General features: G+C 42.9%; 1 protein-coding gene across 7 annotated transcripts in view; it reads left to right on the forward strand.

Moving 5' to 3' along the window:
• The window catches only part of CYFIP2 (cytoplasmic FMR1 interacting protein 2), a 107,440-nt gene that overhangs the window by 24,831 nt on the left and 56,969 nt on the right, over positions 1–25,640 (forward strand). For 5 of the 7 annotated variants that reach the window (XM_030211480.1, XM_030211481.1, XM_030211478.1 and 2 more), the window contains 9 exons: positions 1,874–1,975; positions 2,413–2,594; positions 9,060–9,156; positions 12,172–12,300; positions 13,962–14,066; positions 16,801–16,892; positions 21,332–21,449; positions 24,853–24,972; positions 25,393–25,518. In XM_030211480.1, coding sequence (XP_030067340.1) covers positions 1,874–1,975; positions 2,413–2,594; positions 9,060–9,156; positions 12,172–12,300; positions 13,962–14,066; positions 16,801–16,892; positions 21,332–21,449; positions 24,853–24,972; positions 25,393–25,518 — 1,071 coding nt within the window. Of the gene's footprint in view, positions 1–1,493; positions 1,559–1,873; positions 1,976–2,412; positions 2,595–9,059; positions 9,157–12,171; positions 12,301–13,961; positions 14,067–16,548; positions 16,748–16,800; positions 16,893–21,331; positions 21,450–24,852; positions 24,973–25,392; positions 25,519–25,640 lie in introns of those variants that run through there. The other 2 variants (XM_030211484.1, XM_030211485.1) reach the window with 2 other exon arrangements.

Below are 25,640 nucleotides of genomic sequence, written 5' to 3' on the forward strand. Positions count from 1 at the left end.
AGGACTAGGGGGCACGCGATGAAGCTACAAAGTAGTAAATTTAAAACAAATCAGAAAAAATATTTCTTCACTCAACGTGTAATTAAACTCTGGAATTTGTTGCCAGAGTGTGGTAAAAGCAGTTAGCTTAGTGGGGTTTAAAAAAGGTTTGGATAGCTTCCTAAAGAAAAGTCCATAAGCCATTATTAAGGTGGACTTGGGGAAAATCCATTGTTATTTCTAGGATAAGCAGCATAAAATATATTGTACTGTTTTGAGATCTTGCCAGGTAGTTGTAACTTGGGATTGGCTACTATTGGAAACAGGATGCTGGGCTTGACGGACCTTCGGTCTGTCCCAGTATGGCAACACTTATGTACTTATGATCACAGCATGTGTGTCATGGTTAGCTCTTTTGCACAGGTGGGAAGGTGGGATTTACTCTATATCCATTAAGGAAAGAGTGTGTTCCTCTTAATGGCCCACAAGTAGCAGTTTTCTTTTATAAATTAATGATGCTTAGTCACAAAGGAAAGTCAGAATGACCAAGGTCAGGGGCAGGAGATATGTCTGAAAGATACACAGTGCAAGAATCCAACCTCTATCATAGTCTGAGTGCCAACATTTAGCAAACTGTACATCAATATAAGAGAACACAATGCTTACGTGATAATTAGGAGGGTGGTTTTCAAATGTCTGTGGGTAGCTAAAAAGTCCACATTACTTTTTGCACTTGTTCTCAAAGGGAAAGAATGAGCACACTTTGAAACCTGTGTAGGGATAAATTACGCACACAGATTTCGTCCCTGCCTTTTCTCTTTGGATATGCTATCTGCCAAAATAACATTCACAAGCCAACGTTCAGCTGGAGTAGCCACCTTACACTGTTACGGATGAAATATGGATAATGACCAGCCCTGAATACGCAGATTCAGCAGTGACCATCATCACTGTCAGGATAGCAGAGATATTCAGCCCGCTATCTGGAAAGCTAATTAGATAAAGTAAGGACAGCTAAAAGATAACGTTATCTCCGTGGTTGTCTACTTGGTGGACTGAATATTGCTGCTAGCCTGAACTCCATGGACTATCTTCACTCTGCCCACAGACCACCCAGTTGGCATTCAGATAGCATTGCAATGATCTGCAGTGATTTGCAGCGGCCTTACCTGGATCATGTCGCTGAAGATCAAAGGTTGGCCCCTGAGAGTGGCCTGATAAGGGTCTTTGAATATGAGGCCTACTGTTTCAATAATGAAACCACTCATATTTGGACAATATACATTATTGCCTTACTCAACCCAACCCTCCCTCCAAGCTTATTTCCTTTTCCCATTAGTAAAAGTAGCGGGAAAGGGTGGATAGTTTTCAGTCAGCTTATTTGTCCTGGTAAATGGCTTTTGAAAAGTTTTTAAAGTATTTTTTTTTGTTTGGTTTTTTTCTTTGCATATTGTACATTTGATGAAAATTCTCAAAATTTTGCAAGTTCAAGGAAGATTCTCATCTAGCCCTGGCTTTGATCTTGCATTCCAGTACTCTGTTGTATTTGTAGTCCTTACTTCAATGTGCAGTTGGCTCTGTAAGTACCAGAATTTCACCATAAGAGTCCTCAAATCCAAAATTGACTTAGTCCTTCTCCTTGAACTGAGTCATTTGACTCCTCTGTAATTGCCTAGACTTGAACCTACTCGGGCATAATGTTGGTGCTTCATAAGCCTGCAGTGAAAGATTTTGTTATTTCAATCCAGGCGAACAAAATGGCTGATTCTGGCCCAGTTTTGCCCTATGCCATCTATGAATTTACTCTTATGGTTTTTACCATTGACTTCTCAAAATACAGAGATCTTGGACCTTCTCAGCTTCTGAGGAAGATGAGTGTGTGTTTCTTTTGCAGGTGAAATGCAATGAACAACCAAACCGTGTTGAGATCTATGAGAAAACGGTGGAGGTTTTGGAGCCAGAGGTCACCAAGCTCATGAAGTTTATGTACTTCCAGGTAACATGGGAACCACATGACATTTGGAGGAAATAGGAAGGGGAGAGGACTGACCCTAAGGAAGCAAGTTCCTGTGGAGAACCAACACCAGACTGAACAAGATAAATAAGTTTGCATTCTCTAGGCTTAATATTTTTCTGTGTTGCTTTTTTGTTTTTTTTTTTCTTTATTAAAAAGAAAATATCCTTGGTTCTCCCAACTTTGGCTGCTCCATCTATTCATTTTAACAGACTTACTGAGCTGGCGTATGAAATTAGCGAAAGGTGATCTATAATGGTAAAAGAGAAAAATTCATGTCTGTTTTTCACACTAGGTTAAATTTCTTGCATAGGAGCTGGGAATTGGTGACAGATAACAAGAGCCTGAGTTTTTGCTGAGAATGCCCTCGGAACCTTTTCTCATTGTATTTGTTTGCTTGGCATGTTGGTGGTTTGCAGCGCAAGGCGATCGAACGCTTCTGTAATGAGGTGAAACGTCTGTGCCATGCTGAGCGCAGGAAGGATTTTGTCTCTGAGGCTTACCTTCTGACCCTGGGGAAGTTTATCAACATGTTTGCTGTCCTGGATGAGTTGAAGAACATGAAATGCAGTGTCAAAAATGACCACTCTGCATACAAAAGGTGAGGCATGGAAATGGCATGACCAATACCCGATATCTGTCCTGTTCACAGCATAGGTTAGTGGAAAGAGTACTTGACTGTGTACCAGGAGATCACCAGTCTGCCTTGCACTATGTGGTCTTTGTCAAATCGCGTAACCTCCCTGCACTTTGTGAGGCAGGGACATTAACACAAAAAAGTTCAATTTTATCTACATAATCCATGTACTGAGTACACGTGCGCAGGTTAGTGCATATAAAATTGGACATTTTGGTGAATGCTTCAGAGATGCCAAGTGAATCATACTTGTGCTTGAGATCTTTTTTTATTTGGAAACTCAATAAATTTACAAGGCAAACTTCATCAGATTTCATACTCTCAACTCAGTTCTGAAGAAACATATGTTCCACCAACACCCCCATACAGGAGACTAAATCTTATATCGACAAAATAAGAAGAAGGAAAAAGACCTCAAATGTCTCATCGGTGGCAGCAAGCAAAATATCTTAGTGCCTACATTTATCAGACTCCATTTTAATCATTGGTCTCAAAAAACCTCCTTTTATAGTTTTTATTCTTATTATGGCATGCACCTTATTTCACACTTATTATTTTATTCTCCTGTATATGGGTGTTGGTGGAACATATTTTTCTTCAGCTTTGAGTTGATACTAGTAAAAAAGGCCCGTTTCTGACACAAAAGAAACGGGCACTAGCAAGGTTTTCCTCGGAGTGTGTATGTTTGAGAGAGTGTGTGTGAGAGTGACTGTGTGAGAGAGAGTGAATGTGCAAGTGTGTGTGACAGAGAGAGTGAGTCTGGGTGCGCAAGTGTGTGTGACAGAGAGTGAGTCTGGGTGCGAGTGTGTGTGTGAGAATGAGATTGTGTGCAAGTGCGTATGTGAGAGACAGAGTGTGTTTCACACAGATGCAGTGTGTGTGAGACAGAGAGTGTGTGAGACTCTCTGTGAGAGTGTATGAGACCGAGAGAGTGACGTACACTGTTTCAATAGCTTGCAGGCAGTACATAAGAAATTTAAATTAAATAAATATTTTTTCATAATTAGGTACATATGTGAAAATTCTGGCCACATGCTGCCCAAATTCTGTCACTCTGCATGCTGTGATGAAGGAATTCTGTTTTACCTGCCTGAACCATCTCTCTTTAGTTTCTCTCCTCCTTTTGACAAAACATCCTGTTCATGTTGTGTTGGATGCTACAGAGAGAGAGGCTTCGGGTGAGTGAGAAAAGCAGCATGCCTTCAGCGCAGCAGCATTAAAGTCAACTTTGTAGTGCCGAGACAGGCAGGTAGGACATCGACTGAGGGAGGGGGGATGATGCAGGAGTGTCAGGAAAGGTAAGAGAAGGGCGCCTGGAGGAATAGGGAAAAGAGAGAGATGCAGAGCATTGGAGGAAGGGGGGTTTCAGATTTCGAGCTGCTAGAAATAGGGGATGAAAGAAGGGAGAGAGTGCCGTTTTGAAAACGGACGGTTTGTTGCTTTTGGGAGCGCTCTTGTTCTTGGTCTCCATCTGCCCTTACTCACCAGGCTCTTGACGGGCAGCTTCAATCGACTATTGTTGTTCTCCACGTCGCTGCGCTCCTCCAGGTTGTCTTTCGTTGATTGAAGTTCGGGCACGCGGGTTTGGCGCCTGGCGGTGTTTTTTTAGTCCGTTGGAGGTGCCTCGTGCTGCTATGGTGTGATTGGGCACTGTTGCTGATGACGCACCCGGAAGTACGTGACGAGACTGACGTCCATTCTGTAGATGGAGCCTAACAGAGAACAGGAATGCCTCAGCCACACAGTCAGCTTCAGAACATTGGAAGTGCATTTTATTATATAGGATTTGGAAACTCAGACATAATGGGGAAGTCTATAAGTGGGATCCTCCATTTAGGCATCAGGGCAGCATTTGGGAATTGCGCCTGCTGCCAGCGGCTTTTGGAATGAAGAAAGAAGGTAAACTCGGGGTGGAGGAAGGAAGGAAGGGGGGAGATGCTGCTCCCGAAAGAGTGCAGCCTGAGGCCCCCACCTCAGGTGGCCTATTGGTCAGGCCACCCCTGCATGTAACTTAAATATTCTGTAAGGAGCAGCACTGCCAGTGCCTCTCTCTATGCTCCATCCATGTGTTCGCCCCCATTGCATTTGCATACTATTCCGCTTAGGCGCTTCTTACAGAATAGTGCCTAGTGGCTTTGCTGCCACTTGTGTGCACAGGTTTGCACTTACCCATGAACGTGACGGTTTCTGTACATTCTCATCAGCTCATAACCTTGGGGTCATCTTCAACTCCCTCTCTGCACATATTCAGCAGACTGCTAAAACCTGTCGTTTCTTTCTCTATAATATCAGCAAAATTCACCCTTTCCTTTCTTAGCACACTACCAGAACCCTCATCCACACTCTTATCACCTCTCGCTTAGACTATTGCAACTTCCTTCCCACAGGTCTCCCACTAAGCCATCTTTCTCCTCTTCAATCTGTTCAAAGTTCTTCTGCACGACTAATATTCCGCCAGTGTTGTTATGCTCATATATTATCCCTCTCCTCAAGCCACTTCACTTGTTTCCTATCCGTTTCCGCATACAGTTCAAACTCCTCTTATTGACCTATAAGTGCATTCACTCTGCAGCTCCTCAGTACCTCTCCTCTCCCATCTCTCCCTACATTCCTCCTCGGGAACTCCGTTCACTGGGTAAATCTCTTATCTGCACCCTTCTCCTCCACTGCTAACTCCAGACTCCATTCCTTTTATCTTGCTGCACCATATGCCTGGAATAGACTTCCTGAGCCGGTACATCAAGCTCCATCTCTGGCCATCTGCAAATCTAAGCTAAAAGCCCATCTTTTTGATGCTTCTTTTAACTCCTAACCCTTATTTTATCATCCTCACTTTAATATTACCTTATCTCTTGTTTGTCCTGTTTGTCTGTCCTAATTAGATTGTAAGCTCTGTCAAGCAGGGACTGTCTCTTCATGTTCAAGTGTACAGTGCTGCGTATGTCTAGTAGCGCTATAGAAATAAGTAGTAGTACATGTATATTTGGATGCCAAGTTTATAGAATTGCCCTTAATATCAGTAAAAGAAGTTGGTAGTAAATTATTGTGAGAGTTTATCTGTCTTTATGACAGTTATGTTTTATGCTTATACTCTATAATATATGGATACTGTGAAACCCTTATGCTAAGTAGACTAGTCTTGTGTCAGACAAGCCTCTATCTCATGCCTCGGCTTTGCAAACCACAAGCGAGACCTCTGTTACAATGGTGCAAGCAGCACACTTTCACTATGTAGTTAAGATATAGTATATTAATAAATCACTTTACACCCTGGCCAGAGTTGAAATTGCTGGTGGCTCAGGGGCCTTGCTTTGCACTTGCCATGTGGGAGACCTATCTTTGTGGCCTGGTTTCTTCTGGGAATACTGCAGAGGCAGTGTTCACCACCCCTTTTGGGGAAGGAGTCTCAGTCATTGCTCAACAGCGGCACCTGCTGGTCAAAGTCGGGGCGATGTGTACTAGGTTTCAGAAGTCACCATCTATGACCCCTAGCTAAGGACTGTCACAGCAGTGCCCAAGCTGGGTGGAACGGGGGAAGGGGTTTATAAAATGGGAAACAATCCCTCTAAGGTTTTAATTGAAGGTTCATGGTGCTGTAATCTGGTAGAGGCTAGTTCTGAAGTCCAAAAGGGTAGCAGGAGAATCTAATAAAAACAAAACCTCATTGAGACTGATATTCAAAGAGTTTAAGAGCCTAAATTTAGATACTCAGGACTACATTCTATATAGGATATCTAAAAAATTGGCGTCAAAACGAAATACACCTAGGCGTATTCTATAAAGTACGCCTAAATTTAGGTATGTTTTATAGATTAAGCCAGAATTTCTGCATGGTTTCTAGAATATGCCGAGTGCCCCCCCCCCCCCCCCATGTGACTAAATTTAGTCGCAGGCAGTTACGCCAAGTAAAACTTGGTGTAAATGCCAACACCTAAATTACACGCGGACTGGGTGTATTCTATAACTATGTGCATAGATATTAGAAATGCCTATGACCCTCCCATTCCATGCCCATGGCCACACCCCCTTTAGAATTTATGTGCATCATGTTATAGAATACGCTTAAACAGTTCTGCGTGTAAATTCTGATTAATGCCAATTAGTGTCTGCTTGTTAATTGGCAATTATCAGCTCTGATTGGCTTGATAACTAATTAAGTTGCGTGTGCAACTCCAGAATACAACTGGATTTGCGTGCGCAACGTCGCGCTATATAGAATCCTAGGATCAATGTTTTTTTGAATATTGGACCCATTATATTCCATTCATTTTCCTTTGCTCTGTAGTAATATGACCAAAACTGAGCTTCTCATTTTTCCCCCTAAACCCACCTCCCCGCTCCCCCTGTTTTCTATTTCTGTTGATGGCTCTCTCATTCTCCCTGTCTCCTCAGCTCGAAACCTTGGGGTCATCTTTGACTCCAGCAGATCGCCAAGACCTGTCGTTTCTTTCTTTACAACATCCGTAAAATCCGCCCCTTTCTTTCCGAGAACTCTACCAAAACCCTCATCCACACCCTTGTCACCTCTCGTTTGGACTACTGCAATCTGCTTCTTGCTGGCCTCCCACTTAGTCACCTCTCCCCTCTCCAGTCGGTTCAAAACTTTGCTGCCCGTCTCGTCTTCCGCCAGGGTCGCTTTACTCATACTACCCCTCTCCTCAAGTCGCTTCACTAGCTCCCTATCCGTTTTCGCATCCTGTTCACAAACTTCTTCTACTAACCTATAAATGTACTCACTCTGCTGCTCCCCAGTATCTCTCCACACTCGTCCTTCCCTACACCCTTCCCGTGCACTCCGTTCCATGGATAAATCCTTCTTATCTGTTCCCTTCTACACTACTACCAACTCCAGACTTCGCTCCTTCTGTCTTGCTGCACCCTATGCCTGGAATAGACTTCCTGAGCCCCTACGTCTTGCCCCATCTTTGACCATCTTTAAATCTAGATTGAAAGCCCACCTCTTTAACATTGCTTTTGGCTTCTAACCACTCGCCCCATCTACCCTCCTCTCCTCTTTCCTCTACACATTAATTGATTTGCTTGCTTTATTTTTTGGCTATTAGATTGTAAGCTCTTTGAGCAGGGACTGTCTTTCTTCTATGTTTGTGCAGCGCTGCGTACGCTTTGTAGCGCTATAGAAATGCTAAATAGTGGTAGTAGTAGTAGTAGTAGTGGTGAAGATTTTGGGTAAACAGTTTGAGAAGAAGGGCCCCAGAGTGTGCACAACAAGAACAGACCTGCCAATACGTTGATTAGAATCTAAAACTAAGGCACTGTGGAAGGCCTCTGTTATTTTGCATCAAGGTCACTAACTATAGAAAATATTGGGGACTCTGTTAGATGCTATAAACCTAGTGATGGTACAGGGCAAAGACCCCAGAAGGTAACACATTGTAGGTGATTTCATGATACTTTTGGTGTGTCAATGAGCCTTTCATGATGCGTGGTGTTTGCTGGAAGTAATTAAGTAGGGGATGAAGTTTTTCTAGTGTTACTTCATTGCCAAGTTGCCAGTGTTTTGCCTCGGGCACAAGTAGTTATTGCTGCTGTTTGCATTCTAACTATTTTCATAAGATCAGAATGTTATCAGCCATAGAGGGTGATGTGGCATGTATTGGCTTCACTGTCTAAAAGCACCACAAGCTTTCAGGAGGCTTCTACTGTTGAAAAAAAAAATCCAGCTGCACAAATACACCCTGCAATTTTTATGTTTCAACTATTTTTATTGATAATTCAACATGTTAAACGGTTTATTTCCATCAAGTTCCATATTGCAAAAATTAAATATCAGAACATGTGACTTGTGAACATAGTAATCATAATCATCATCAAAATATTTCCCCCTCCCCCCACCACCTCTCCCTCCCTCCCTCCCCCTGTTCTAATGATATAACACCGCTGGAGACATAAAGTAATAACTGGAAACAATAACATACACCTGCGAATGCTGGCCAACATCTCAAGATATGTTGTGACCACAAATCCTTATTGAGTTTGGATTCATCCCCCTCCAGCCTTTTGATTGACAAATGTTCATATATTCATTCCTTCGATAACCATTAAGAAATGTAAATCACAGTGTCACAACCAGCTAGTAACAAATCCAACCAACCTTACAATCAAGCACACCTTCCCTGTGCCTTCCCCCCCCCCCCTCCCTCCCTCCCTTGCCCTTTGACAGCCCCTATATCTTTAGACCAGCTCCAAACATTTCTTATAAGTACCCTTATGCATTAAGTAGCAGACTACGCCCCATGGGACTAAGAATTTACAAGTAAGGTGACCAAGTCTGAAGAAATCGCTTCTTACGCCTGGGTGACAACTTCACCTACCCTGCAATTTTTAAAGGCTGTGTCCCTGCTTATGAGCCATCTGAGTGCAAGGAAATCACTTGCTGACAAAATGAAATGTCCATTATATTTTTTTCAGAGCTGCTCAGTTTTTAAGGAAAATGGCAGATCCTCAGTCCATTCAGGAGTCTCAGAACCTTTCCATGTTCTTGGCTAACCACAACAGGATCACTCAGGTGTGTTGCACTGTGAGCCTCTGAGGCTTCTCGTTGCCGATTGCGTTTGTGGTACACCTTAGGGGGAGGGACTTGAATCCAGCCAGATCATGAATTTCTACTCCCAGCAGACGTGCAGAAACCAATACAAATAATACAGTCAAACTAATCTGTTTTATCCTGCCTTTATGTAGTTTTAATGCTGATAGTAGATGGGAATTTTAGGAAGGATATACAAATCACAATTGAGATATCCAGGTTAGTGATATCTCAGATTCTGCTAGTATTTTTAAGACCAGGCTCTGACAGCATAGTCTGTTCTAAATTACGTAGAGAAATGGAGGTTTATGCACTGGTTACATGTGATGGGAGCGTTCATTTTAAAACCATAATCATCTAAAATATCAGTGGGGCAAAACTGTCACATACATATGTATGTTATAAAATTGTCAAAAATACAAACAGGTAGAAACCTCCTACATGTAGTCCAAAGCCCAAAACAAGAGTAGAAGATGCCACAAAACACAACCAGCCAATGGGATGAAGTCAGAGTCCTTTATTCAAAGCACCAGTAACTGGACCTGACACTCTCCGTGTTTCGGCGGTAAAACCACCTGCTTCAGGAGTCACAACACAACTTGCCATATTGGATTTTTGCTTGTTTGTCAAGCGCTTCTTCATCCATCCGACACTACAGATGGATTTACTTGGCTGTGCCAGTGTTTTGCACCAGGTTTCCCTGTTTTGTTTTTTTTTAACCTTTGCTTGGCAAGTTGCATTGTGATCCCTGAAGCAGGCAGTTTTACCACCGAACCACGGACCGTGTCTGGTGCATTTACTGGTCATTTGAATAAAGGACTCTTTGACTTCATCCCATTGGCTGGTTGTGTTTTGTGGAATCCTCTACTCTTGCTTTGTTATAAAATTTCCTGAAGCTGTCACAGAGCCTGGTATCCACTGGTAATTTCACTTTTTAGGGGGCTATTAAGGGGGTGACCTCCCCTAATATCTCCAGTACAGTGCTGCTCAGTACAATCACATTTCTGAATCTGACATCTTGGGTAGCAGGTGTAAATCCAGAGGTTGATGTTTTGGGACATATACACACATTTCCTTTCTGAAATGGAGAATGCATGTTTATTTTTAAGCCTGCTTAAAACGCACCCAGACCATATTCTCCCTTGCCTTATAAATGTTTTTGAGTTTTAGATGTGTATAGAAAAGGTACAGAGAAGGGCGACGAAGATGATAAAGGGGATGGGATAACTTCCCTATGAGGAAAGGCTAAAGTGGATAGGGCTCTTCAGCTTGGAGAAGATACAGCTTAGGGGAGATAAGATAGAAGTCTATAAAATACTGAGTGGAGTGGAACAGGTAGAGTGAATTACTTGTTTACTCTTTCCAAAAATATTAGGACTAGGGGGCACGCAAAGAAGCTACTAAGTAGTAAATTTAAAATGAAGCGGAGAACGTATTTCTTCACTTAACAAGTAATTAAACTCGAATTCGTTGCCAGAGAATGTGGTAAAAGCAGTTAGCTTAGCAGGGTTTAAATAAAAGTTTCGAAAATTTCCTAAAAGAAAAGTCCATAAGCCATTTTTAAGAGGGCATTGGGAAAATCCACTGCATATTCTAGGATAAGCAGCATAAAATCTGTTTTACTGTTCTGGGATCTTGCCAGGTACTTGGGACCTGGATTGGTCACTTTTGGAAACTGGGCTTGATGAACCTTCGAGCTGTCCCAATATGGCAATGCTTATATTCTTATAGCCCAGCTCTGTAAAATCGGGATTTAGACGTTTATGCACGGTAAATGTCTAAATGCCAGTTTGTGCACATCTAAAACCCAAATAGTGTTGTGTGAAATGAGCACCATAATATGTTATAAAATGTTAATTTTCTTATTCAGAAATATTTTGTAAAAAGCAAATTTGTTTCAGCAGTATGCTACTGGAGCGTGGGAATTAATTGTGACCTGTGGGGCAACTAAATTTCTCCCTCCCAAGCTGAGCTTTTTTTTTTTTGTTGTTGTTACATTTGTACCCCGCACTTTCCTACTCATGGCAGGCTCAATGCGGCTTACATGGGGCAATGGAGGGTTAAGTGACTTGCCCAGAGTCACAAGGAGCTGCCTGTGCCTGAAGTGGGAATCAAACTCAGTTCCCCAGGACCAAAGTCCACCACCCTAACCACTAGGCCACTCCTCCACATTACCACCTTTATTTGGGAAAACAGTTCTCCAGTTTGGGAAATGCATCGTAACCTGGTGGTACAAAAAAACAGAAGAAACCAGTCTTGGCAAAAAACACCAAAAAAGCAAAACAGGGAAGATGACTAACAAAAACAAAAATAATCCAAAATTAAAAACAAAAAAAGATCAAATTTATATACAAATGCATAAAAGAATTAAAAAATGAAAAAGACGACACTTATTTATAAAAAAATTAAAACACTTTATTAACTAAAGGATAGCAGGGAGAAAGGGACTCGACACAGTTGTGTTTCGGCCGTGCAGGCCTGCGTCAGGAGTCTTCTCACTGTGTGTTGATTTTTAATTCTATCCAATTATAAAGAAAATATGTGCGTCTCTTTTTAAAACTGTAGCGTTTAAATGATCCTTGTAACAAAGTGAGGCAAAAAGCATCATGCTTTTGCCTCACTTTGTTACAAGGATCATTTAACGCTACAGTTTTAAAAAGAGACACACATATTTTCTTTATAATTGGATAGAATTAAAAATCAACACACGGTGAGAAGACTCCTGATGCAGGCCTGCACGGCCGAAACACAGCTGTGTCGCGTCCCTTTCTCCCTGCTATCCTTTAGTTAATAGTGTGTTAATTTTTTTATAAATAAGTGTCATCTTTTTCATTTTTTAATTCTTTTATGTATTTGTATTTTTAAATACAAATTTGATCTTTTTTTTTTGTTTTTAATTTTGGATTATTTTTGTTTTTGTTAGTCATCGTAACTTGGTGGGTAATGTTTGGGCTAGCACCGCACCTTCTTACTTTTGTGTACCTGCTTGTCTTGTAGTGTCTGCACCAGCAGTTAGAAGTTATCCCTGGCTACGAGGAGCTCCTGGCTGACATTGTTAATATCTGCGTAGATTACTATGAGAATAAGATGTACCTCACCCCCAGTGAGAAGCACATGCTACTAAAAGTAAGTCTGTTCCTTTCTGTCTCCTTGTGATCAAGCAATGAGTCTGTTGCATCCTTGAGTCAAAAGGAGACATTTGTGTATTGCCAACCAGTAGCCTGGAGAGTGCTCCATATATAATGCTCAAGATATCATGCCAGTCTGAACCCCAGTATTGCCATCTGATTCCTAAGGGTTCAAACCATTCTGATCCAATTGTTGCAGGAGGATTTGGAGGGGCATAATCGAAAGGGGCGCCCAAGTTTTCCTGAGGACGTCCTCGCAGGACGTCCCGGCGAAGGGGCGGAGAAACCCGTATTATCGAAACAAGATGGGCATCCATCTTTTGTTTTGATAATACTGTCGGGGACGTCCAAATCGCGAAATTTATGTCGACCTTAGAGATGGTCATCCCCGATTTTCAGCTATAATGGAAACAGAGGATGCCCATCTCAAAAACGACCAAATGCAAGCCCTTTAGTCGTGGGAGGAGCCAGCATTCGTAGTGCACTGGTCTCCCTGACATGCCAGGACACCAACCGAGCACCCTAGGGGGCACTGCAGTGGACTTCATAAATTGCTCCCAGGTGCATAGCTCCCTTACCTTGTGTGCTGAGCCCCCCAAAACCCACTCCCCACAACTGTACACCACTACCATAGCCCTTATCGGTGAAGGGGGGAATCTTGATGTGGTACAGTGGGTTTGTGGTGGGTTTTGAAGGGCTCACATTTACCACCACAAGTGTAACGGGTAGGGAGGGATGGGCCTGGGTCCGCCTGCCTGAAGTGCAGTGCACCCATTAAAACTGCTCCAGGGACCTGCATACTGCTGTCATGGAGCTGGGTATGATATTTGAGGCTGGCATAGAGACTGGAAAAAATATTTGTAAAACTTTTTTTTGAGGGTGGGAGGGGGATTAGTGACCACTGAGGGAGTAAGGGGAGGTCATCCCCAATTCGCTCCAGTGGTCATCTGGTCATTTAGGGCACATTTTTGTGGCTTGGTCGTAAGAAAAAAAGGACCAGGTAAAGTTGTCCAAGTGTTCGTCAGGGACACCCTTCTTTTTTCCATTATCTGTCGAGGACACCCATGTGTTAGACACGCCCCAGTCCCGCCTTCGCTACACCTCCAACACGCCCCCGGAAACTTTGGTCGTCCCCGTGACGGAAAGCAGTTGAGGACGCCCGAAATCGGCTTTCAATTACACCGATTTGGACGACCCTGTGTGAAGGACGCCCATCTCCCGATTTGTGTCGAAAGATGGGTGTCCTTCTCTTTCGAAAATAAGCCTGATGGTCGGTCTTCTTTGCACTGTTTAGCAAAACACCAGATTTTGTTTCTGTATATAGTTGTATTGCTATTGCCATAATTGTATCTCTTTTACTCGGTGTTGGTCATTTTTGTTTGTATTTCTGTGGTGTTGAGATTTTCTCTGAAAAACTTGCTAAAATATATTGCTTAGCTTTCAGTTCACAGTTGCCTGCAGGATGGTTTTGAGAGCCGCTGCCCTTAGCGTCTGAAGCAGAAATTCAGTCTTTGCTTGGTTTCCTGCTCATAAGCTTTGCAAATATCAGCACAGTGCTGAAAGCCACTGACTTCATAACCGCATGCAAAGGGACGGTAGATGTGCATATGGGAAAAATATTCTTACAGGATCACAGCTGCATGTCCTTACCTTTTTCAGGTAATGGGTTTTGGCCTCTATTTGATGGACGGAAATATCAGTAACATTTACAAGCTGGATGCCAAGAAGAGAATCAATCTCAGCAAGATAGACAAATTCTTTAAGGTTGGTGATTAGATCTGCAAAATCATTCGTCTGCACTAGATTTTCTTTCCAGCTGCCTTGCTTATGCACAAGTCTGTCTCTGCCTGGTACAAACACTGCATTTCTATATATCATCGATAGAGCCCTGGACTAGCCACTGTCAGAGACTGTATAAGTTTAGTTTTCAGAGGCAGTGGCTCTCTAGGGCTCTCTCGAAAGCACGTTTTTCCTTTTGGATTTCAGTTGAGGCTTCTCCTCCTTTAGGCCATGAGTCCAGCCAACCTCAGGGAAAGCAGATGAATTATGTGGCTTTCCTCAGAACTTGGCTTTTGCATATTGTGAAACAAGAAGAAAATGCATGCTGTTACGCAGGGGTACTAGTGAGCATCTTTAAAATAACATGTTGAATGCTCAGGTTGATATTTTTGTGTTCCTCTTCTGGATTTTCTGAATCAGTATTTACAGTGTTACAAAGAACATTTTTTTAAAAAGTTTACATCTAAGTAAATGCTGGAATGAAGTAAGGAAAGAAAACCCTTATTTCAGCTGTTAGGTGTTGGTAATTCCATGTGTATATGCCAGTATACCCTTGTAACAGTCCTCATATACAGTGACAAGAATGTGCATCCTTTCATGTGACATGGCTCTAGGCATCAGGGAAAGAGTTTGGCAGAAAAAAAGAGGGTTTCAAGCACACCAAGAAGACGAAATCAGAAAAAAGCACAAGTGGACCTCCAGGAACAGGTCAAAGGGAGATTCTTTATTGAGATGACCCGACACAGCCGTGTTTCGACGACCAAGCGCCTGCATCAGGGGTCACAACAAAATGCACATTTCTTTGGCTGAAGTAAAAGTGCAAATCCGCCACAAAACTAAACACAGGACAGTGCAAGCCCACATCTAGTCGGGAGATAAAATGCTCATCTAAACAATGTTGATCCCTCAGTCCTGTAGTTCCACAAACTGCTGTCAAAAAAAGACCGCCAAAGAAATTTGCTTTTTGTTGTGACCCCTGATGCAGGTGCTTGGTCGCCGAAACGTGGCCCATGTCGGGTCCTTCTCAATAAAGAATCTCCCTTTGTCTTGTTCCTGGAGGTCTACTTGTGCTTTTTTTCTGCTTTGTCGTCCACTGGAAGAGTTTGGGAGAGTGCAGTCAGCCATGATTTATGTGCATTCTGTACAGTTGTTCCGAAGCAGGTGTAAATGTATGTGGCTTCATTTTAGACACACTTTTTGGCTGCTTTTGTGGGGCAGTTTTATAAAGACCACATAGGCATCTGTGTGTCTTTATAAAATAGGCACCTACTTGGCCTCCCAGCCTAATGACCTGTTATAAAGTTACCCTTCTGCTTTTTTTCCCCTCCCGAGGGCTGTGAGAATTGCCAATCTTGGGCTCGAGAGCAGATGACCCAAGCCAAGAATCAAACCTTGATCCTCTCTCATGACAGCACACAGAACTGCCATTGGGTCGGCCCTTGAATGTGTTTTGTTTCTTACATTGGCACCTGTAATTCTGGCCAAATTCCCCATCCCCCATGCCTGAATCTCTGCATCAGTTCCTCTGTTTTGTCACTTGCATGGGTTCCTGATAAGGACAGAGTACTCGGATTTGCTTAAATTGAGGATTGACTTTAAAAAAATATATAAATGCTACATTTTTATCAGAGTTGTTTAAACTGCTAAATAGGTTTCTTAGAAAATAAATATGTGTATATTTTTGTTTTTGCTATGACTGTGGTTCTAGTTTTTTCTACAAAAACAACAAAAGGAGTGTGGAATTACTAATGCTGAAGCTATAACATGAAAGCAATCCACTAGGATCCCTATAAAACTTCAATGAATACTGAGAAACAATTTTTGTTTTAAAGGAAGGAAAAGCCTCAAAGCCGCTCAGACCCTGGTGGGTTTTGCGGAGCGGTAGCGATCCAAAAAGATCATGGCTTCATCATTGGCAAAAACCTTCCAACAGTGTCAACACTGCGTCAGGGACCAGATGGCAAGTATATTTACCATCAGCACATTGAATGGTATGCACACTCCAGATGACCGTTGAATGTGCTGATAAATGTACTTGCCATCTGGTCCCTGACGCAGTTTAACGAAACGCTGGCCATCGTTGGCCCAGGGGCAAGTTTCTACTCTAAACTGTCTTTCTACAAAGTTAAGTTGCTCTATAAATTTATAAACTTTGTTATAACTTATAGAAAGTTTTTTTTTTTCAGCACTGTTGACACTGTTGGAAGGTTTTTGCCAATGATGAAGCCATGATCTTTTTGGATCGCTACCGCTCCGCAAAACCCACCAGGATCTGAGCGACTTTGAGACTTTTCCTTCCTTTAAAACAAAAATTGTTTCTCAGTATTCATTGAAGTTTCATAGGGATCCTAGTGGATTGCTTTCTAGTTTTTTTTTTTTTTTCTACCCAGTGTCTGCATATGTATCTAGTTCTATCGCTCTTCTCCCACACAAACTCTCCATCCTTTTGAAGGAGGTCCTGGTTTTGTCAATCAGTTCAGCATTGGTGTAAGTGGATCGTAAAGGATTTGAAGGTCATTGGATAGGGATTGGACTGCTCAAACCAGCATCTCCAAGAGCAGCGGAGGTCCTTATCTTGTTGGTCGTGGAAGTTTGGGTTGTCCTCTGGTTATGTGGAACCCCCTTCCTTTTGCACTTTTGGTTGTGTCTTGGCGATTTTCATTGAGGTAAGACTTAGTGAATGGCTCTCCTTCAATCGGTGTTGTGTTCTCTCTTGCAGCAGCTGCAGGTGGTACCCTTATTCGGTGATATGCAGATAGAACTGGCCAGATACATTAAGACCAGTGCTCACTATGAGGAGAACAAGTCCAAGTGAGTGCCTGCCGTAATGTCTCTTGGCTTGTGTGTGTGTGTGTGTGTATGTGTGAGCACCTGCTCTGTTAGAAACGGTATTCTACTGCTCTTGCTTTGTCCGTGCACATGGGTCTTGTTTCTATGTCTATTAGGGCCTTCTCTGTGTTGTGTATGTGTGGAGTGAGAGACCAGTGAGCATCTAGAGTCATTTGGTTGGAGGGGTGTGGGGGTGTGAATGTGATAGGTGGTACCTGGTCAAAGAGGCCCAAACACAAAATAGCCCCTGACAAAAAAAACAGACAAAAAAAGCCCCAGGCAAATCAGCCCCCGACAAAAGGGCCCACCCCTTGATATTTTATCTGCTCCTGCGACTACAAGTATGTGTCTGTCCGAGTCCCGCTACTGCTTTGAACCGGGGTATGTCTCCCCTTTGCCCTGGAAGTGTTCCCTCTGTTGTGTCCCGCCTCATCTGATGCAACTTCCTATTTATTTATTTAGATTTTGCTCACACCTTTTTTTCAGTAGTAGGTCAAGGTGAGTTACATTCAGGTACTTTGGATATGTCTCTGTCCCAGGAGGGCTCACAATCTAAGTTTGTACCTGAGGCAATGGAGGGTTAAGTGACTTGCCCAATATCACAAGGAGCAGCAGTGGGATTTGAACCGGCCACTTCTGGATTGCAAGCCCAGTGCTCTAACCACTAGGCCACTCCTCCACTCCACTATGTCGACTTAGGCAGCATACAACAGAGAGAATGCTTCCGGGGTCAGCCGAAGCAGCTTGTTGACACCCGCTGGTGGACCACAGGAACGTTGGACAGTTGCTAAGGGGGGGAGGGGGGAAAGATACCGGACTATGGAGGATAGGCAGGAGAAAGAGGGAGACCTGTTGGACTATGTTGGGAGGTGGCAATAGAGGCGAAGAGATGCTGGACCCTTAGAGGGAGGGAGACAGGGTTTTTACTATACTTATTTTTGTGAAGCGCTATGGACTATTTTGTTACGAGATTATTTTGTCAAGGGATATTTTGTTACAAGGCTGTTTTGACCAGGTTATTATGTCAGGGTGCTGTGATGGGTGCCTGTTCTATAACAAAACCCAGGCACCTAGATTCCATTACAGAATGCAAGTGTAACCTGGTATGGGTGTGCATGACACATAGGTGCCCGCAGTTAGACTAGCTGGTGTAAATGCGGGCACCTAGTGCAGCAGGGAAGCATGGAACATACTCTACCCGATTATTCAAAGCAATTTAACCAGGCAGGACAGGCTCCTGCCTGGTTAAATTGCCTGTGGCCACTTAACCGCTGACATTCAACAGCACTTAACCGGACAGTGCCGCTGCACATCACCATGAACCACCCCTGCACTATCAGTTACTGCAAGGACAGTCTTTTTGTGGAGACTTGGAGCAGCTGATACTTAATTGGTTAGTGGCGCTATTCAGACTGATAACCAGTTGAAGTGGCTAAAGTTAAGATGGCAAAAAAGGCTGTTCTAGGGTTACCATATGGCTCCAGAAAAAAAAGAGGATAGATTGAGCCAGTCCGGATTTTACTTCCATTGAAAGCAATGGAAGTAAAACCCGGATGGCTTAATCTGTCCTCCTTTTTCTGGAGCCATATGGTAACTGTAGCTGTCCTAACTGTAACTGCTGATCTAACCGGCCACCGGTTTGAATATTGGCTGGTGCCCAGTTAACTTTCAGGTATTGACATTAGGGCTTCTTGAGTGCCCCACCCCCGTTGGGCCTCTCAGGCCTACCTCAAATCTTCTTGGTGGTCTAGGAGGGTTATATAGACAGGATTGATGCCTGTTGTGGATCCAGCCTCAAAATGGCCGCTGCAACCCATAGCAGCAGTTTCGTGGTACTGTTTTGTCTTAGGCAGGTCCTGGCTGATATTCAGGTCCAAGCTGGATATTGGCCAGGTCCCATATAAGGTCTGGCAGCCCATATTGCATCAGCCCCAAATATTCAGTGCCAGTGCCTGGAGATGGCCAATTCCTTAAGTTACAGATGTAAGTGGGAGCCCACCTCTGTGTACACTCTCTTTCAAATATTTACTCTCTGTTTATTCTAAACATTTGCATGCTTGATTGGGGGCACCTAGGTGATAGAATTGCCCTCTTTGTGTACAAATGTGTTCTTTGTGTTTACAAGTCTGTGTGCATACATGTTAACTAACTAGGGAATTAGCTGGCTAAAGATCCCTTTTACAAAGTGGCGGTAAACCCGTTGCGGACTTACAGTTGCTAAAAGGGAGGTACCGCAGCAGCCCAGTGGTAGTTCCCACCCCCAGCATACACCATTTTCGGCACTACAAAAAATATTTTTATTTTTGTAGCACTGGTGTTTACCCAGTGGTAATTGGGCAGTTCGTGCGCTGCCCGTTTACTGCTGGGGTAGCGCGGGAGCCCTCACCACCACCTTGGTAAGTGCTCCCACCAGAAATGGGCACATGGCAAGTGCTTCACTTGCTGCACATCCATTTCTTTAAAACAAAAACAAACCCCTGCCTTTTACCCGCTGTGGTAAAAGGGGGTCTTGGCGAACATCAGAAACATGCACCGATGCCAGCGCAGGCCCCCTTTTGCCTCAGCTTCATAAAAGAGCTCCTCAATCACTTGTCTGAAAATTGCTCCATCAGTGAGCATCTAATGATGGCAGGCTAGTTTCTCTAGGTGGCTAGATTTAGCTACTTTTAATCTGGCCGTCCTTGGGCATGGTTGTGTCGGAAGAGTAAACTACTAGTGTACAATTTGATTTCCAAATTAATCCCCCGATTCTGTAAAGGTTGCCAAAAAATCGTGCATGCAAATTTAAGCACGTTCTCGATTTGCGCGTGCAATTTAATTAAATAACAAGCAATTAGTGCCAGTAATTGGTTTTTTAATGAGCAATTATTGACAGTAATTAGATTTAATTGGGACCAACGCATGTAAAGTTAGGTGCACAATCTGCACCTAAAACTTACACATGGTCCAAAATAAAGGGTCACGGAAATGGGAGAGCCATGGGCTCATGGGGCATTTTGGGGCGGAATGGGGTCATGTCTTTGAGTTGTGCATCTAATTACAGAATAATGGTGATCTGTGCGTAAATTTAGGTGTGGTGTGAACATTTGCACCATGTTTTTGTTGGCGCAAATGTCTATGCCTGAATTTACACGAGACTTTCCGCTTAAGCGGAACTTTAAGTGCAGCTTATAGAATACCGCTTAAGCAGGTTTTTTCCGGTGCTATTTATAGAATTTACCCCTAAATGTAGCTAGTTTTCACCTGGAATTCAGCCACACAACTAGCAGGGTAAAAAGTGTACAGATGCCTTTCATTTGCATTCCTTGAACTAATTAACAAAGATAAGCTATGTACTTTTGAGACTAGTTGACTTATTTAAAAGTATGCACTTATGCTTGTCTCCAAGCATGGTCTGTATGTACTTATATACATAAGTTTAAAAAAAAAAAAGTAGAGGTGGACCCATCTTTCAGTGCGCCAATGATTGAACTCCCGAGGATAAAAAGTCAGCAATTTATTGATGAGGATCAAAGGGAAAGTCTTCACCGAGGGCATGAACAAGAAAAGTTGAGTCACTTATAAACTCAGATGGACTTGACATGGAGTCATGTTTCAGTGAAAAACCGCCAGCATCAGGAGTCAGTCTGGTTATAGTCACATACAGTTAAAAACAATGTAAGTGCTTTGTTTATAACATTAAAAGCAGTAAAGAAGTGTCTGCTCTCAAAGTGCATTCATGCTGCATGTGTTCTGTCTTCAAACAATACACATAAACATGCATACATGTTTGTGTCTATAAGCATGTCTGCTTCCAGTGCACCTGACTCTTTGTACACACGTGTGTTTGTGTTTAGGATTGTGTGTGTAAATGCATTTGCCTGTGTTTCTGCTCTGAGTTTTCTTTATACCTCTACTTTTCCTTTTTCCAAGGTACAAAAATCATTCAGAGCATGAAGTGCAGTCTTTTGTCTGTCTGTAGCATGAGGTGTTCTTTCCCCAGGTTAAGACCATGTAAACGTATCAAACGGGAATTCTTGTTGCTTGTAGTGAGATTCTTGGAGTTCTATAACTCCTTGTGATTGTTCGATATTAAGATGAGTTCTACTTTTATGTGAAGTTGGGAACGGAGGTTTTTCTCTTTACTGGGGTCACATGGCTTAGAAGGTTCATTCAGAATCCAGTCAAGGTTGGAGACCGGGGCTCGAACCTCTACTCTCAAATGAGATGGGTTTGATAAAGGAGAGTGCAAACCCTCCATACCACGTTCTGCTCAGAGAAGACTAACTGCAAATGCTGTGTACCTCTTTCTAAAGGCAGCGCTTCTGACAGGTGATTATATGTGAGCTCTGTTATATCTAAGTATAAAGTCGATACTTCTGACAGATGGCGCAGTGCAAGCTCCTCCTACCTCATTATAAAGACATTGGTCTTCTGCCCAGGTGGACCTGTACTCAGAGCAGCATCAGTCCTCAATACAACATCTGTGAGCAGATGGTCCAGATCCGAGACGACCATATCCGTTTCATCTCAGAACTGGCACGCTACAGCAACAGTGAGGTAAGTGCAACCTCATCCATTGGTGTAGTTCACTTGATAACTTTGGGGCAAGGTGGGGGGGGGGGGGGCAAAAGGTAAGGAAGTCCATATTAACAGTATTGGAAGGGAGGACCAATTCAGCATTGGCACCTGTGACGTGTGGATGGGGGACACCACTCCCCTTGCCCACCCCAGGCTATGAGTATGACTGTTTAATGCAGCAAAGCCACGTACAGAACCTCATGGTACCAGGAATAACCAGTGGAACTCCCCATGAAATTCACTGCACAATTAGAAAGCTTAGCACGTTTTTCCTATTTTTCAGAACTTGTTTTTTGGAATTGTGTGATTGAGTATAGTTTCTATAGATGCTTGGAGCATCTTGTTCCAAGACCATGGAGCTTGGCCAGTTATCTGTGTATCTTGGTATTCTCATTCTGAATCTTGTTTGGACTTACTAATCACGCAGTGCAGTACGGATTGCTGTATGGAATCGGTGTATATATGCCAACCTAGGATACCATAAAATCTCCCCTTACGCTCCTACCCGAAACCTCCGCTCACAGGACAAATCCCTTCTCCACCATTGCCAACTCCAGGCTCCGCCCTTTCTGCCTTGCTTCTCCCTATGCTTGGAACAAACTCCCTGAGCCCATACACAGAGCCCCCTCCCTGCCCATCTTCAAATCCTTACTCAAAGCCCATCTCTTCAATGTCACCTTCGGCACCTAATCATTTTACCTCTATCCAGGAAATCTAGACTGCCCCAATTGACTGCACATGTTGTCCATTAGATTGTAAGCTGACTGCACATGTTGTCCTTTAGATTGTAAGCTCCTTTGAGCAGGGACTGTCCTTCTTTGTTAAACTGTACAACGCTGCGTAACCATAGTAGCGCTTTAGAAATGTTAAGTAGTAGTAGTAGTAGTAATATGAGTGCATTAAGTCATGGAGAGCAGTCTGGCTGGGCCAATTGTTCTTTATCTACTGTGTTGCTGTGTGCTGATAATCTTTGAAGACATAAAGAGGATCTGAGGATAATATTTGTGGGTGTTGGAACGGTACAGTGATATACCAGAACGGCCGGACAAAAATGAAAGCAGACTGTGACTTGAGACATATCACATAGGTGTATACTTCCCTGGTGAATTGTATCTTTTTAGTGGGGCTAGCAGGGAAAAGGAGGAAGTGCCCAGAGTGGCTAGAGGGGAAGAAGTTCCAGCAGGGCCGGTCAAACCCGGTAAGCAGGGTAAGCACTGCAGGAGGGCGCCTGCCTTCAAGGGCGTCACTTTACAAGCAATCTAATCTCTGCTGCTCATCTCAGTCTGGCTCCAAAGCTGTCAGCTCTCTGTCCCGTCCCCTCCCCCCTCCCAAGCAGAGAAATATCCTCCTTGTGTTTGTCAGAGGACGTCACTGATCCAACTGAATCTGGCTCTGAAATAACTTGTGGGAGCTCAGCTAACCTCTGTCCTCTGCCCAGAGAGGGCTCAGACAGAGACAGCACAGCAGAGCCTGGACCCTTGTTTTGTCAGAGACTGCTGTTTAGTGCTGCACCTGACCCACCCTTTTCCATCCCCACCCCCAACACAGCAACTCACAGGACAGGAGGGCTAGATTCCTGCTTTCCATTCCTAACCATCACCTATCTCTCATTCCCACTTCAGTAACTCCTGTTAGTCTGTCCAACTCAGATTGTAGAGTATGTTAGTTTATGCTGATTAAGACTGTCCTAGCTAGATCCTAAGCTGTGCTCGATGGGAAGGCTATTGTGCTGCATGCAGAGTCTAACTTCTTAGGATTTCAGGTTAATTTTTAAAGAATTTGAAGAGGGGCTATCTCTGTTCTACATGTGTGACTGCAAGGCCAAGTGTCTGAATAGGGATCTGTTTGTTAGATTCTGAAATTTTGATAACACATTGTTTTTCAGAGTTGGCAAGACTGTCTGTTCTCCTAATTCCTGGTCTGTGTGCTAAGTTATTTTTCTTCTATACTGGTGTAATATTTTCAATGATGCCATGGCTGGTAAAAGGGGTGTGTCTACTGTGGAGGCGGAGCCATAGTGATCCCGCCTCTGGATGGGTAGGGGCGCCGACTAATAGACTGCAGGAGGGCGCTAGAAACCCTAGGGCCGGCCCTGAGTTCCAGAAGTGAGGTACCTAGCCAGAACGAAGGCTAGTGACAAAAATGACTTGGAGCTGCAAAAATAAAGGCCTGTGTGGGAGGTGGAGGGTTTAAAAAAAAAAAACACCAGGAAATGCTGAGTTTTAAAAGAGAAGCAATAGTTTCTGTTTAAAGTGGAAAAGAAGAAGGAGACAGATTTCTAGAGAAGAAACTATATTTCTACTGTTGTACTCATAAAGGTAATATTCAAGTGTCAGAGGATTTTATTTTCTTTTTTAATGTAGACCACAGTATTTAAATATATTCCACGCATTCAGCACTGCTAATGAGATAGCGAGAAACAGTGAATATATATGTGGACTGCGGTGACCACTGCTGGCTTTAAACATAGGAACAATATTCATCCATTTATCTATAGCTATGCAATTTAAGTTAAGGCAGCTTTTTTTGCTGGCTAAATATTACTGACTATCCATAAATAAACTATACACATGATACATGGCAAATATTACATTACATACCAACAGCAGCATAACAGGCAGTTCTGCAGGATTCTCTGCAACAAGGTGCAGGATGCATTTACAGGTTCAGGTTTTTCATCTGGATAATCCTTGTGGATAATCAACAAAGCACATTACAGAGCTTTAAAGAAGAGAAAACAGCAAAAGGTTACATAGTAAAAACAAAACAAATTAGAGAACTTGAGTAAGCAGTACATAATTCGTTAAGAGTTTAGAGTAAACAAATTTATAGTAATACAATAAAGAGCCAAAGTAAATACACAATAATAACCAATTAGGGGCCCTGTTTACAAAGGCGTGTCTTAATCGTGTAGATGCCCATAATATTCCTATGGGAGACTACACGGTTGGAGCACATTAAAAATACTAATGCGCCTTTGTAAACAGGGCTCTAAATGTTCTATTCCATTGCTTAATAGGTCTTTCATTAGTATTATGCTGACATTGTATTATAATCTATGTTTGAATATTCTTCCATGCTGTTTATTATGGTATTGTTTGTATTATACTGACATATTATCAAGTTTACTCATTGATTGTATTTATGTTTATATTTGGTCATTTTACTATTGTTAACAAAATTGTAAGTTTTTTTTTATGTTAAACTAGGCCTGCTGTACACTGCCTTGGGTGAATCTGTTCCTAAAGGCGGTAAATAAATCCAAATAAATAAATGTACAGAATACTGGCCATCGTCCCAGACAGGATGCTAGGCTTAATGGACCTTGGCTGACTCAGCATAGCTTTTCTTACATTCTTATCTGCTTTGTGATATCACACAGGTAGTAACGGGCTCAGGGTTGGACAGCCAGAAGTCGGATGAAGAATACAAGGAGCTCTTTGACTTGGCTTTGCGAGGACTTCAGCTGCTTTCAAAGTGGAGTGCACATGTCATGGAGGTGGTGAGTGTCTGTGCCTCACATTTTGCAGTTGGGGTCCACTCATGGCTCATGCCATGCAGGTGGTGAGAACCTGATGCTCATACAGTACTTGTGACACAGGCCTAATAGGGCCATGCAGAAGTCTTTCTACAACTTTTCTACTCTCACCCTCTGAACTTCGTTTGTCCTGTCTTTTCACCATTGCTCCCCTCTTTCCCCACCCTATATCCAGAAATATTTTCTACCGTATTTTTGTCCCAAATTAGACTTGAAAGATTTCCAGCATGAGCTGTCAACTGGGTTTATTTTATTTTTTATTTTTTTTTTACATTCCATATATTTGGAAATGAAGGTTAACTAATATCCATATTCCAGGCTGTTCTGCATTGTCTGCCATTATCTGTCTCAGTCCTGTTCCTTTCTTCTTTGTCCTTTCTTCAGTACTCCTGGAAGCTGGTACATCCCACAGATAAGTTCTGTAACAAGGACTGCCCAGGAACAGCTGAGGAGTACGAGCGGGCAACACGCTACAATTATACCAGTGAAGAAAAGTTTGCCTTCGTTGAGGTTTGTATCGTAGCCTATGCCATAAACACCCAGTATAGGTTGAAAGGAGGTATAGAGACAATTCTATAACTGTGCACCTAGATTTATGCACTATTCTAGTCATTTATGCAATTGGCACATAA

Source organism: Microcaecilia unicolor, chromosome 8 (genome assembly GCF_901765095.1).
Source record: "Microcaecilia unicolor chromosome 8, aMicUni1.1, whole genome shotgun sequence".
In the NCBI taxonomy this organism is placed as follows: Eukaryota; Metazoa; Chordata; class Amphibia; order Gymnophiona; family Siphonopidae; genus Microcaecilia; species Microcaecilia unicolor.